At 34.8% G+C, this 15,788-nt stretch overlaps 1 protein-coding gene across 1 annotated transcript in view; it reads left to right on the forward strand.

The window, feature by feature from the left end:
• Positions 1–173: 173 nt before the first annotated feature.
• LOC137393549 (U3 small nucleolar RNA-associated protein 4 homolog) overlaps positions 174–15,788 on the forward strand; it is a 30,322-nt gene continuing 14,707 nt past the window's right edge. The window contains exons 1-11 of the mRNA XM_068080146.1: positions 174–375; positions 532–841; positions 1,166–1,229; positions 1,646–1,765; positions 3,705–3,773; positions 4,349–4,433; positions 5,859–6,028; positions 7,136–7,210; positions 8,811–9,030; positions 13,878–13,948; positions 14,682–14,790. Coding sequence (XP_067936247.1) covers positions 363–375; positions 532–841; positions 1,166–1,229; positions 1,646–1,765; positions 3,705–3,773; positions 4,349–4,433; positions 5,859–6,028; positions 7,136–7,210; positions 8,811–9,030; positions 13,878–13,948; positions 14,682–14,790 — 1,306 coding nt within the window. The 5' untranslated portion in view covers positions 174–362. The remainder of the gene's footprint in view (positions 376–531; positions 842–1,165; positions 1,230–1,645; positions 1,766–3,704; positions 3,774–4,348; positions 4,434–5,858; positions 6,029–7,135; positions 7,211–8,810; positions 9,031–13,877; positions 13,949–14,681; positions 14,791–15,788) is intronic.

Raw genomic sequence — 15,788 nt, forward strand, 5'->3', positions numbered from 1 at the left:
GCGCCACCACTGTATAACCAACCAGCGAATGTTTACTAGCGAACCCATCTAATCAGTTGTATAATAATAGTTTGAACAAGCAAGTGATAGGTAAAAGTTTTAGGGACTGTAATAAAGAAGATATTAGCGAATTGCCCAACAGTTACAGCGAACCATGTGTGGGAGCATTTATGTTGAAACTTGAATATACGTAATTTTTTTTGTTACTATTCCGATATCTAATTTTGAGTGTGTTTACATAGAGAAAATTTGAACTGAACTTGGGTAAACACCAAGTTAACCTTGTGTTACTTTGCATATATGTGAGCATCGGTAGTTATCGTTTTAGATTCATTTATCAGTTTTTAAGAGGAGGCTTATAAATGTCACAATCAGGTTAGAGCTAACAATTATTGAATATTTAGCTGCTTCTAACTGATGAAGGGTTCGTTCAATTTTGCCGTCATTCTTTCTGGCTTTTACCGAAGTTGTAGCCTATATCATGAATGATGAGGTTTTGTATTTTATTTGTGCATACTCTTTGTTTGGCAGAGAGACCGCGAAGACAGCGTAAACCTTCAGGTGGATTAAAGTCTCCAAAAGTGGAAAGAAAAAGAACAGTTTCTCAAACATCTAACAAAGCTAATAAAAACCTTACGGATCCTTCACATTTAAACAGTGTTTCTAAAGTTGAAAGAAGGCGCTCCACATCAGTCGGTGAAGGCAAACATCAATCTCAAGATGATGTCGTTATGTCACATCATTCTTATCGTATGCACAGAGTCAAGTTCTTTGAATATGAGCCTCAATCCATAAATTGCATAGCTTGTGATAATGCAAACAACAGACTGGCATTGTCTCGGTAAAAATATTTACTACTTATCACATTGCGAATATAACAATCAGAACTGCACTGCCTTGCTGTATATTTAAAAGTTGTGGATGGTTAAAGCATTCATATTATTTAAATACATTGTTATAAATATTGTCAGCCTCTCTTGCATGTTAAATTAAATCATATTCTGCGATAAACCTGAATTTTAAAAGTTTGAAACATCAATTTAGAAACAGTTTTTAAAAAAAGAATAACTTTAAAAAGTCCCTAAATGTGATGCTATTTTACTGATGCTCGATCCATTAAAACTGTTTTATTTATTAAAATTCATGTATACATATATTGCTGCAGGTCTGATGGCTCCATAGAGATCTGGACTGTTGGATTATCATCTGCAGACCTTTGTCAGCAATATGTGAGTCTGTTCGCTAGCCCATGTATAGTCCATGTATAGTACAATGAGATTATATTCTGTAACCATACTTTGTAACTAACTTCATATTTCTCTGGGTGATATTTTGGCTCTATCATTCCATTACAGCAGAGTGATGTCATCAACATAAAGTTTTTTTCTCCCTTGCAGGTTCTTGCAGCTTGCTAAACATTCATTATGAATCTTTCAACATGAAGAGTTACGATTAATTTACATGCTTTTGGTTCTTGATAGCATTGATAGATCTTGCAAACTGTTCCTTTGTATTTTCACAGGCATTTTTGAATGTTGATAGACTAGGCTGCAGGTTAAATTGTATTTCAATAAATTGAATCATTCTAAAATAGATGTTATCATTTAGGGTTCCAAGCGCAACTTTAGTATGTGGTGTATTGTAGGTTATAAGGAATGAGAGTGGGACATCTATAGAGGCTCTCCTCTGGCACAACTCCATCCTCTTTAGAGCAGGACTCGATGGAGACCTTGTAGAATATGATATGCAGACCTTGAACTCAAAAGTATATCCTTACTTTTCTTTTTATAGCTTCTTTCTCAATGATAGCTGTTGTATTGCGTTTGTCAGCGTGCTCTACACGAGCTGCAATTTTAAAAAATCATTGATTCATGTATTGAGCTGTTCATTCAGTCTGCGAATGGTATGTATATGTTAAGCTAACTCTATGTGTAAGTAACTCTATGTATATGTAAGCTAACTCTATGTGTAAGTAACTCTATGTATATGTAAGCTAGATATTTATCAAGGTGTGTTTACACTCGTTAATGGCTTATTAATTAGTGCACAAAAGTGGCTGTGAACAATAGATTGGAGTTGTCCATTATTGCCAGGTATTAGCAGTTGGTAGTTATTTTTATTAAAAATCACACTGATGGTGAATATTGTTGGTACACCCTAGACCCGATAGGACGAGGACAAGAGAGAGAAAAAGTCGACTGGTTAGAGAGGCTAACCAGAACAAGTTTTTTTTGGGTTGTCAAAGTTTTCCTTTTTTAGTTAACATTATTTCAAACTTCACATATTTTATTATTTATTTCAATAATAAAAATAAGTCCATTTCATACTAGCCTGACAGTCTTTCTACTGATCGTCGAGGCCTTGCAGTACATCAAGTTGTTGTTTCTGAACTGTCCTTTTACCCACATTATCTTTCCTGTGATATTGGTGTTCCTTCTACCCGTTCCTCAGCAAACCATAGTATCACGACTTTGTTGAGTGGTGTTTGCTCTGCTTCCTTTAATTATTTTCCTTTTAAACCTTCACTTTCATCAAACGAAGTAGTTGGCTGCATCTCTCACAAAGAATACTCACTACTCACAAAGAATAGATTCACTGCTTCCAAAATCTTTAGACACTTGCTTGCGGCTTCCCTGTTTTTACCATATAAAGAGTCTCTAAATTTTCTTTTCCATGCTCTGCATTGTTTTAACTTCCATTTTTTCTGACTGTATTATATCCAGTTCCTCATCTTGTATCGCTATATCGTACCGCGTTGTACCATGTCTAGTTCCTCAGTCTAGGGTGTAATTTATTTGCATTAACTATTAATGCTGGCGCAGATAATTTTTAACAGGTTAAATTGTTATCCATTTTTATTAATGTTTTTAACACGCGTCGAGGCAACAATATTTTTTGTCACTTTGGAATCAAAAGGAAATATTTTTTAACTTTGTGACAAAAGAGTTAATACAGCGATTTTTTGCTTCTTAACATTCAATGTCATTATTTAAAGCTCTAAAACAAATGTTTGTCTATTAGATCCTTCTGCACTCTCTGGGTAGAGATTATAATTATAATAAGGTCTAAAATATCGTCTAAGTTTCTGCTATAAATGATTAGGGTATAATATTATACTAATAGAAATTATTATATGTAAATTAATTACATTTAATTAAATGTATTCTTTTGTATCAAATTCAACCTTTTGTGCTGATAGTACTCTATAAAATATTCGTTGTATTCTCAATATATAAAGCAACATTGCTATGTACCATGGCTATCCCCATATTAAGTTAGCACTGATTAATAACGTCAGAAAACATAGAAACATTTGCATTCAAATAAAATATGCATGTTTTTATTAAATTACCGGTAAAGTTGATTTATTACTTTGATTTTTGTGTACGATTTTACATTACTAGTATTTGTTGTCTTTCATGTTGATCGTAGTTACTGCGCTTGATGTTACAGTAGCGCACGCACATGTCACCCTAGTTTGAGTTTACCGTATATACTGGATGCTAAACAGGGTAGAAAGAAGCTCGTAACAGTTTAATGCAGCTTTTTGTGTTGGGTTCAGCCAGGTGTATACTCTACAAGTCTTAACTTGTAGAGTATACGCATTTGCAAATGCGTATACTCTACAATTTGCATTCATACTCTTTATAGTATATGGGTGTATAGGTTTTTATACACTAGTGACTTCTTTGCACAATTTGTAGAGATGCGTACCTTGTCATGCTGGAGCAATCTGGTGTCTCTCATTGAGTGCAGACAACTCTTATATTGCCGTAAGTTCCTTATATAAAGACTAATCAATTTGCTGAATAGCAAATAGGTTTTAGACGCATTGTAAAAGGTTTTTGTGTGTTGGTTAGAGTAGGTAGAATAGAGTATCTATAAAAATATAGAAACTCTATATTTTTATAAAAGAAACATATAGAAAGTGGAGGGAAGCCTGATCGCCCCTCCTTTGAGCCTACGAGATAAGCCTGATACACAGGGTACTTTGTGTTTTAAAATGTGTTTAGTTCAAAAGATTAACAGGTACTATTAAAGCATTGATTAATTGATACGTAATGGGGTCTTGTGATGTTCAATTCGAATGCACTGCTGTCCCTACATACAGTATTGCTAGTTTTTAATAATTCAAGAAGCTTAGTTGTGTTCTCTTGATCAGGTGATTGTAGCACCACCACAACTCCATTTTTGAGGCAGGTTACACAATCAAAAACTGTAGAACAACTTGTCCTGTAATAAATAATGAGATAAGCTCGAAAGATTTAAAAAAACATTTGATTTTGGCAAATCTTTGTGTGAATCGCCGGCAGCATACGGTTATTTACTTACACTTTCATTTGTACAGGCTGGAACAGAGGAAGGCTGCATTGTCATATTTGAGTACACAGGGGAAGGCTTTCAATATATGAAAAGTTTACAGAAGCAGGAAGGTATGTTCCCTCTTATGTATTATAGGACTAATTGGGGTAAAAGTTATCAGCAAATAAATGTTTTGCTTTTATCAAAAACTTTTTTTTTAAGTCTTAATATAATGCATAATTAAACAAATCTTGGATAAATGCACTTGGGTCAGCAAAATAAAAAAAATTTGGAAAATAGAATTGCTAACGAAAAGTATAGCGCTGTGCACTTTCTATACGGCATCGCTATCCTGCCTTGTTGCTCCTGTAAGCATAGAGAACTTTTCATACTAGTTATGTTATGTGGACTGTTTTTGTATTTTATATTAAAAAGAGAGAAATCAATTTTGAGACTAATTTAATTTATGAAAAAATTATTTGGGATTATTTCACACTATTGATAGGATGTGTAACATACATGTAGTTGATGAAGGACTTACACTCTGTTTACATAGCGTAGATAATCTTGTTTGTTGCTTCTTTAAAACTCTCGGAACTGACCCAGCATTATTAATGCTTTTGATGCCTTGACATCATAAATATATTCTTCTCCAAATCAAAGTTTCTGATGATGTCATCAATTTTACATCATACAGTTACAGGACCAACAACATGTTAGTTTGTCAGAGTTCTTGTAACATGAGGATTTTATTGGTATGCAACACGATATTATCATCACATTACAGTTAAATATTAACTTATGATCACTTCAACTTTTAACCTTTTTAATATCTAATGTAAAGTTTGAGTAAGTATTCTCCTCTAAACTTGTCATTTCCAGTATTGCTGTCATAAGTGAAAATATAGACACGCATGAAAATTACAAGGTCAAAGGTCAAAAACAGGAACATAAACATACTGTATAAGCTGAGGTAGTTCAAACTTCACCATAGTTTAAGTTGGAGTATGGAGTATTGCAATCAGTATTTCTAGCGGTGAGCCTATGCGCCGCTGAGCCTGTATTTTCATTCAGGCTCAATAAAAATTAAATCCTTTTTATTGATTATTAGTAGTTTAGACCTGTCTATGTAGTGTTTTGTACAAGGTTTTATATAATATATTTGTTCTAATCATATGTGTCATAATTACCAGCAGTATTTATTAAGAAGTTATTGTGAGGTTTTGAACTGTGTATGTTTAGGATAACATGTCATACAAGGTTTTTAACATATGAAACTTTACCTAGTCTAGGTTAGAGTGAACTCCACTGTGTTTACCATATTTATGACTTCAAATCAATGATGTTATAGCAGATAAGGTTGTCTGTTCATATGGAATTTGTATTATGCCGCCATGCTTGATAATCGCTTTGCTGTTTCATGCAAAGCATTTTGAAGGAGTTGTCCTCTCCAACACACTGTTATCCGTCTGCTGCAGACATATGGCTGTGATTGTATCACTCTTTCATTTAACTACTGTATTTACAATTGCATTAACGTCTGTTCTTTAATACAGAGAGAATGCTCTGCTTGGACTGGCACATCTCTGGAGATGTGATAGTGACCGGCGGTATAGACAACATTAGGCTCTGGTCTGTTGAATCGGGCCATGCTCTACAAAGAATAACAATTGCTCGGCAATCTCCCCAAAAACCAACCATTGTTTGGGCTATTGCTATACTCAGGGTAAAGCGTTAGCTTTGTGTAGAGTTGTCTTCTTCACGCTTTCAAGAATGTATAACTCCTATTGCCTGACATTTGTTAAAAGCAGTAGCATAATTATTTTAGCATAATATGTCACTGACTAGTTCATCGTTGTAACCATTTTTTTGTTGTCTTGCAATTTAAATAACTTCCAGCTTGCATTGAGTATTTTATGCTTTTACACTTGATAATCCGTCCAACTTTGATGTATGTCCAATGTATCAGAGCTTTCAAATGTCACTTATTACAGTTCATGTCACATAGTGTTTGATCTTCTCGGTAATTTTAACCACTCAACGAAGGTGTTATTTTCCAGTAGGTGACTAAGTTGCATGAACTTAAAAAACTGTTTCCTAAAATGTCTTTTGATTGGACTACCATTATACATATCATTATATGCTATCTAATATATATATAATATATATGGTACGAAATATAATATATATTGTATTATATATGTAATATATAACAAATATTAAATATATATAATATATATGTGGTATATATGTAATAATATATATTATATATCATCATATTTATACTATTATACATATCATTACAATTTCTTAATGATTTGAAAATTTAAAAGTTTTTTGAAAGTTCAATAAACTTTCATGCAATGAAATTTTTTTGAACTTTGAAAAGTTAAGAATTAATTTATTTAAAGTTGCTGAAGAAGTTAGTTTCTTTTTTAATAAAAAGTAATTTATATTAAGCAGCACACTCGGCCTGTAAGGAACTGCCGAGGCCTGAGTATTGTTAGTATCAAATAGAGCATCTATTCTGTCAGCACTACAAAATACCCACAGCTGCTGCTAGTCTCTGGAGTTTAGTAGCAAAAATAAAAAACGTTTTTTAGAGCATTGAGAGCCTTAAGCAACAGGCCCCTATCCCTGTCTGTATAATTTACAAGTACAGGCAGTTTCTACCATAATATTCTAATAAAAAATAGAATTTTTGTTAAATATTTTGTTTCGTGTTTCTCTCAAAATATAAAAAGTACCTAGACATGCATGAAAGTAAAAGAAGTCATCTTTGTTCTTGTTATCTGTACTTGGTGCCAGAAAATGATTTGTAGTCTGCTTGTAGGACAGAACCATAGTGAGTGGAGACTCAAGTGGAAAACTAACCTTCTGGAATGGCAAGCATGGCACTCAGATAAAGGTGCCATTTTCACCTTTTGACCTTTGTTATTGTGACTAACATTTGACTTGTTCTCTTTCTCTCTTTGCCATTTATTCACATACTTGCCTCTCAGTAGATAAAGTAAGAGCAATTTCTCTGGAGGGAGACAGTTTTCAAGTTGGTTTTTCCTGAAGGTTTTTTAACTCTTTGAATCCTGGCCATCCTTGTCAATGTGTGTCAAACTTTTATTAGATATATCTAAATATGATCATAATCCAAGGATATTTGGTAAAACACTGGTAAAAAGTGCAGCAACACGCAGCAAACATCACCAAATAGAAAAAAGTGTTTCACAGTTGTTCGGGCTGAAACCATAAAAATTCGTACGATTTTGAAAACTTCTAAAAATAGTTACAGTAGCATGATATCCATCGAGCACACGTTCATCATCGTTTTATGACTCACAATAATCTGTAAAATTACGGCTAGTATCATATAATTCTTCATCTGCATCACAATCATCCATAACGTACCAACAAACGAGTTGTATCAATTCTTTTCGCGGTATCGTCCCAGTAAAATTGTTGTTATGGCGAAGGAAGTAGATTAAGATATTCGAAAACGGTTACAAAGGAAAGTAAAGTTTCGGGTCTAACGCCCTGTGCAAAAATTAATTTGATTGGTTTACGCTGTTACATACGATTATTAAGTATTCGTAAAATAGATTTCTTCAAATATAATCGTCAGGTTTCATATTTTAAAATTTCGCTCACTCACATTTCTTTATAACTTGTTTTTAATTTCTTTCGCATTATACTATTATATCATGTATTTATGTTTACTTATCTATATATATTGATTAATAGATAATTTAGTTAAATTGTGTTTTTTTATTATTGTAAAACTGTTTGGTAATTATTCACATAACAATCGACACACGGACATGTATTGTACATAGAAAACTTGTACTGGTATATACTGTTTTATATTACTTCAGCTGTTTAAACTTTTTCATTCGTAAGTTTTTGCTGTTTATCTTTGACTTATCCAAGTGATTAATGACAAGTATTGACAGGTAACTACACTGAAGGCAGAATGGCCTTGGCTCCTGTAGTAAACACAGAAACTGTTAATGTTACATAACTTTAGGCATACAGAAGTGCTCTATAAAACGTGGTTCCCGTATTAATTGACCCGGTGGTGATCCTGCGCAGACAAAAGACAGCCTATGTTCACATAAAGCTGGGTCGCTGATGATTGCATAAAAATGGTCACCATTTCGAAAGGGCTGACTTTCACCTGTACAGTGCATTTTGGGAAGGTTTTGCCTGCAGCTTTTTGCGAAAGTTGAACAGCGCTGAACTCTTGTGTTGACTGCTGGTAATTACCGGCAGTACTCGACGCGTAGGCTCCCATTCTCCCATTCACTGTTGATAACCCGGTGATCCTGTCACCGCTGCGTGCTGTGTATATGGTAACCAGACTGTAGATCTTAGTCTTCTTGTCTCCACTTGCCGGGAAGTTTTAAAATGAACCACCATTCATACAATTGTTTTTCTGGTTATTTCCAGCTTCTAGATTTCTGTCTTTCTATGATATAGCTATCTAATATTTATAATAACCTATAAACTGTTTTTAGATGTTTAATTGCCACAGAGCAGACATCCTGAGCATCGCTGTCAGTCAAGATGAGACTCAAGTCTACGCAGCCGGTATAGACTCAGTCTTGGTGCAATTTGTTCTATCTCCCGTCAGCGCATCTTCCGATTGGTTGGTGTGGCAACGAAGTACGGTACGAGCGCATCATTCACATGATGTACGGGCAGTAGTTGTTATGGATAGGTTCGTCATATCCGGCGGTGAGTTTCCTCTATTTCACTCCAACGTTATTCTGTGGTGTCTATGGGAGTATACCTTGGTAGCTAGTAATTTGTGTTTTACTCATGGTACGTAGAGAGTACAAAGGGGATGTTACGCGCTCATTTAACTTTCACAATTCTGACCAAATTAATTCAAACAGATTTTCGCAAATTCGATATACCGCTAGTAATCATGCAATATCTTGAAAATCAATACAGATATTGTTTTACTGTAAAACGCATGTTAATCAGAACAAAATTCGCTACAAGATAAGAATAAAATTGTTCAGTGAATACCACTCGCAAAATTTCTGACGCTTTCTTTGCGTTGAACGAACGCGGTGAATTTCTTTTTGCCATGACGATAGCGATCTGGTTGTCTCGTTTTGAAAAATAAGTAGAAATGGAAGTGTCTAGCAAAAAAACTTTCGATTGGCTGCAGGTGATTGGTAACAAGGTTGTTTCGTTGGAGAAAAAATTTGATTGGTCTAGCTAATGTGTAGGCTTTGTAATGAAAAGAAAAGTGAAACCCTATTGATTAGCCGATACATCTGCTGATGGTCTGTACTTCTATTATCGCGAATGCCGATAGGTCGGCTTACGGTAGCGAAAGAATTAACAACAAGTATCGAGTTGTGTGATCAGTAGCGCTGTCGCTAGATCTAAACAAGTAGTTCAACTGTCAGTTAATCACTGAACTTACTGACATTAATCTCGGCTTTTGATAACATGGCTAGTTGTGTTATACATCGATTGTTAATGCGTATCGGTATCCGGCTGAAAACCACATACCATTTTCACGGGATTGTCAGTCGCTCAACCATCACAGACCATTAATTAACACAATCTTATATTACTTGGGCTACTGTTAAATTTCTATGTGATTGACATAGAGTCATACAGTTTAGGTACTGCAAAGGTCGATACACTTTACTTTGTTTTCTGTAGCAAGAATGTAGAGTCATTGTTTTTGTAATTTGTTTTGCTTACTGGGAACCCTGTTTTTTAATCGTTATTGTTAATTAAACATTACCTATCATTACTAACAAAACTGCACTAGAAACTCAAAAGCGCTGCGCCACTTTCATTTTTTTACATGAAGCAGCCGTTTAGTGTTTTGCCCGCTTCGAAGTGCGTCAGATGTTCGGCAATCATTAAGAATGCTTTAGAAAAAAGTTCTTTCTTCGTGACGCTGTTGGTGTCACCCCCCCAATCTGGCTTCACATCAAGTAGTCACATCAGTAATTATTAGTAAAATAATCTGTTGTCTGTGGTGTTGTTAATAAATTGTGACCTTTTTTTAATTCTTCGGTTTGATACGCTGACCTAAGAAAGAGGAATTGTTTGCTCATGGCAATTCTTCATCAGCCGCCTCATCACCCATTTATCTTGTGTCTGGCAAGCTCGTAAGAACAGTTTGCTGCAAGTTCACTGCTAAATATATCGGAGTAGCATAGCTAAAGGCCTTTCCAATCTCTCATTATTTGTTGTTTGCTAGTGCCTCGTTAATATGAGATAGTTTCTCACATGCAAAGATACTTCAGAGGCCAACAAGTTTCAAGTTACGGTATATTAAATCGTAAGAACTATGCCAGAAACCAATGGGTGGTTTCCTAGTGGGTGACCACGCTATCACATGATATAAATGTCTATAGAAGGAAGCAAATTCGGCCTTGTCTTGAAGGTCCATCATGTCTGTGCATTACTCCCCAGTACTTCTAGTTTTTAACAAATGTTCAGTAATTATTAATACAGTGTACTCTCGAGATACGATTACCTTAATATACGATTTTTCACCTTACGAAGTCAAACATTGTGAGATCTTCACCTCGCTATACGAATTTTATTTCACCATACGATTGTGAGAAAAGTTTCGCCCGAGTTAAAATTTGGCGGTCGGTGTGCTCATAACGCACGTCGAAATAAAAGGAGACACCGAAACATAGTACGCCGAAAACATTTTCCGAACGTTTAGAAGAGACACGATGATCGATTTCTCTATGTCAGAATTCCGCGTGGAAAATTTCGTGTAAAATACTCAAGGCAGAGGAAATATTCATTTGTAGCGTTATAATATCTTTTACTATAAACTTTTAGTCAGCATACGTATATAACTACGAGTATCTACACCTAATTCGTTAGCTATGGAATCTGAGACTGATACAAAACGAAGGCAAAATGATTTCTATGTCAACGAAGTTGGATGTCGTAAATAAGAAGAAGGCATCCGTATTATAAACATTGCCAAGGAATATGATTGCAACCAATCAGCATTTGCAATTATTATTAAAAAAGAACTCCATTAAAGCAAGCACAAGAAGAAGCTTACGACTGAAGATTTGAAGGAGTTAGAAGGCCATGCACGCTGATATGTTAGAATTTCAGAGTTTTCAATTATCCTTAACCGAAATACTACGGTGTTTAAATTCTTTTCATATCACAATTAGTTGATAACTCGCTAAGCATGCGAGAGAATTAGCTGATGGCTGTTATTATTATTATTATTACATAATATTATTAAGCAAAGCTTAATAATATTACGGCGTGAATTCAGTAGCTATTACATTATGGCGTAATCGATAATTAACAAAATATAGAATTGATTATGAAAATAGATTATAATAGGAATTCACCTTTTTATTAGTGATCGTCCACTGCAGACTGGTCACTCCTTCTTGGATGTACGCAGCCTGCCGTGACAAGCACGGGTTTTGATAATAAACGTAGGACAATCACTGTCTCGTTGAAGTAGTCTTCGCCGGTCGAGAGCTCATCCCAAAAGAAAGAGGAATCATTCAAAATCTCCCGGTTAGATGTAACATCTGAAGACCAACGAGTGTAAGAACTGTGACGGAGGGAGGTTATCAGTACTGCCCCTATTAAGAGAAATAACTCACGCTATACCAATGTGACGTAGGCCAGCTACGTAATATTATTGGTCGTACTAATCGTGCCTAATACACTATTGCGAACGCCGACGTGGAACTACAAGATGGCGGATCCAAACCACAATGCAATTCTTTTACGCAGTTCCGACTTAGATAATGTAAAGGTCGAATTTCTCAGCAATGAGGAGATAACTCTTTTTCGGGTAGGCAGAAACTGACAAAACGAGATATAACAACGCGATAGGCATTCAAAAGGAGCAACCAATTAATAAGGTCGAGGAGATAGAAGATACAGAAAACCCCCACATTGGCAGAAATGTTTCAAGTGTTTAATTTACTGATGTGGAATGGTACATTAAAACAATACATGTATAATATATATTATTTATCTCTTGTGTGGCACGTTTTCATATTTTATTCATTTTATTTGTTTCCTTTTGATTTTGTTTTATTTTCTTGTTTAACCATGTTTTTGCAGATGGGCTTGTTATCTCCTATGTGAATACAATTCATCGTATGTATGTAACTCATAGAACTAGCTACTCAAGATAGTTGATGCATTCACATTACTTTCTGAAACTTGTTAGAGCCTTGTCCTCTAGTGTATAAATACGTACAAACTTTGTACGTATGGTTACATTGATTCTTGTGCACGTTTCATACAAGAAAAACTAAAGTAACACCTTCTTTGGATCCTTCTACAAGCTTTAGCTAGCTAGCAGTTTTCTGCATTGCACCAGCATTTTTTTTTTTAAATCAGAAGAAAAATTGGACAGGACTAGACAACTTTCTTTCGCCTGCTAAAAATTCCATTTTATTACGTATTAAATTAACCTTCAAGTGTACAGCAACATAATTAACATTGATACGTTTTACCTCCTCTCTGCTTTATTCGCAACATGTACCAACTCAAGTCACGTTACTCCGAAGGTATGTACATCCTGTATAATAGTAAATAAAATTTCATTTTTCTTTTCGGTAGCCATTAAATGGTTGGGTGTGTGCGAGGCCGCTTTCGATAACTGCATCGCTCGGCCTTTCGTATTGAACTCTTGTTGAAAAAGGTTTCAACCAGACACGCTAAATTTTATAATGAAAGTGAAGATAGAAACTTATGAAGGATAAAATTTCGTGATAATAAGTTGAAATTCAGTAAATTAATTCAAAATACATACTAAAACATAAATTAACATACTATTTTGTTACTAATTTTCAATATGTATCGCATTTTTATAAAAATTTGGACGATTTTTACCTTGCATTTTTCCATTGTATAATTACAATGGTTTCTATACCCGGACATACGATTTTTTCGCCATACGATGCTAGCCGTGGAACGGATTAACATCGTATCTCGAGGGTGCACTGTACATGTTGAATACTAAGTATATTGTCTGGTCATTCCCAGACAATATAGAATTAAAATTGTGTGCTCTTGCTAATAGTACTAACATCTTACAGTACCAATTGGAAAGTTACAAGTTTTGTTTTATCAGACTTGGTAGTTTACGGGTATGTGAAGAACGAAGTGCATCGCCACAGATGCAGGGCTTATTGTTATGTAGTTTAATTGTTATCATTGCTATTAGCCCCAAAACATCCAGTTGAAAAGTTCAACAACGTAGCTGAGCTCTCACGTTGTCAAAACCACACAAAATAATAACTTTTAATTTTACACTATGTACAATATTTTTTGTTCATCTTGTCAAATATAGCTAGGAGACTTTCTAAGGCATTTGAATTCTATTTTAGTAGTTTTATTTGATTTCAATCAATTTAATTTGTTTTGCAAGTTTTTAATCTGTAGAGTGAATGAGCTATAACACTGTCTAATGATCGTCTAAGAATAGAGCAACAATCTGTGGTCTTGTAATTAACCTGATTGGGCAGAGCTTGTTATTGTGTGACAAGTAATCTGCTATGACTATACTGAACCTGTGACCTCATACTGTCTTATAGGAGTTGACTGCTCGCTGGTTGTTGCTGACTTTGAAGAGAAGCTCAAATATAAGACGATTCCACTTCCTCAGGTGGGAAAGATATTCACATATCTCACATTCAAATTGAATCCTTTTGCTATGAGTCATCCCGTATCCTCCATGCTTTATTTCTTAAAGACTAGTTAATCATTCTTTTAGCTGAGTTGAATTATTCTATTCTTGTTGTTTGGAAAAAAGCATCACGATTCTGATTTGTAACTTTTACCAAACACTCTCTGCTACAAGATGTTAGTATCAACAAATGACTGGATAATATCAAGTTGATCAACTCTGATGTCGCCATCACCGCTATTCGAATCTCAAAATAATAATGATGATGTAACACTTGTCTCAGCCACTAAAACACTCACAGTTTGCAAAGAAAATACAATTTTGGAAGCAGTAAATTTAAGAGTTTTTTCAGTTTAACTGACTGCTACAAATTCCGAGTTATTTTGTTTAAATCTATTAAATCATTAAATTGATGTAATTTAATGATTTATTAAATTTAGGTATTCCAGTCGTTTAGTCCTGAGTTGGATGATAATGTTGTTTAATTAGTAAAAATTTGAGGACGCGTAGCAGGATGCTGTTGTCATTACATATGATTATTAGATTTACTATGATGACTGTCAGAGCAGATGATTCTTATTGTTTAGTTATACAGCTGTTTGATCATTGTTCTATTTATTCTAATTTGTTGCAACTACTGTATATTTTGGGCTAGGTTAGAAAGGTTTCTTGAGAATCTGCTGATAGCTTTATGGTTTCTGTTCCTTTGTAGCAACGACTTGTGCATGTAGCCAAGGGAGCACAACTCCTTTTGCTCCAGTACACCAATTACCTCCAGCTGTGGACACTCGGGGTTACCAATACACTGCTGGCTGACAGAGGTAAACATTCATACTCGTGTTATGTTATTCATGCTTATTAGTTTGATTCTATGGACGGATAAGATTTTTGTTTGAAGCGCATTTTCATCGTATTGGCTAATCATTTTAGTGACGAGCTGTTTTGTTAACTGCGGAAAAATTGTTACAAACTTGTAATAAACCCACTATTTCTTTGTTCGATTAATAAAAATAGATAAGTTGAAAATGACCTTGAACTTCTAACTTCATTCGTCAGAATTCCTTCAGCATATATGCATTACTGAGCAAAATAATGATTTCATAAAAAGCACTGTGAAGAAAGCATCAACTATTCCGTAAAAAGAACTGTGAAGAAAGCATCAACTATTCCGTAAAAAGAACTGTGAAGAAAGCATCAACTATTCCGTAAAAAGAACTGTGAAGAAAGCATCAACTAGATCAGTAATTCACTGTAGGTGATGTACATAGGTTCAGTGTGAATGTCATCATTATGAAACACCTGCCTCTGCTGCCAGGCCTTTGCTGAAACAAAAACGTTGACTTCACCTAATCACGGTTTCACTGTTGTCCATCAAATCATTGAGGCATATATTACCACTGCTATAAGGCACTCTCTGAACTGCATCAATGCACAGATACGTGGTTGTTTTACCAATTAGAAACATTTTATATAATGCAGGCCACTATTAATATTTGTAGCCAGTCATGTGACAGTCATCAGGCTCTTCTCGTTGTAAATATATATATATATATTAAGAGTTATGTGAACACGCAAAAACCTGTTTTCTGTCGTCAACAAGTAGCATTATAATTTTTATTATTTTTTTGCTTCCTAAAATTCGATCTTTTGATAGTGATTAAGGATAAAAATTTCTTGTAGCTGTCGACAAATCCGCCTTACAAATTAAAGAGGCAACCACTTATTTTTTTGTGTAGCGGGCGGCAACTACCGAACCTGTTTTGGGGTGAGCCAATGGTTCGCTCTAGGAACATTCCCGGTTAATTTTCTCCTCACACGG

This window comes from Watersipora subatra, chromosome 4 (assembly GCF_963576615.1).
Source record: "Watersipora subatra chromosome 4, tzWatSuba1.1, whole genome shotgun sequence".
NCBI classification, from domain to species: Eukaryota; Metazoa; Bryozoa; class Gymnolaemata; order Cheilostomatida; family Watersiporidae; genus Watersipora; species Watersipora subatra.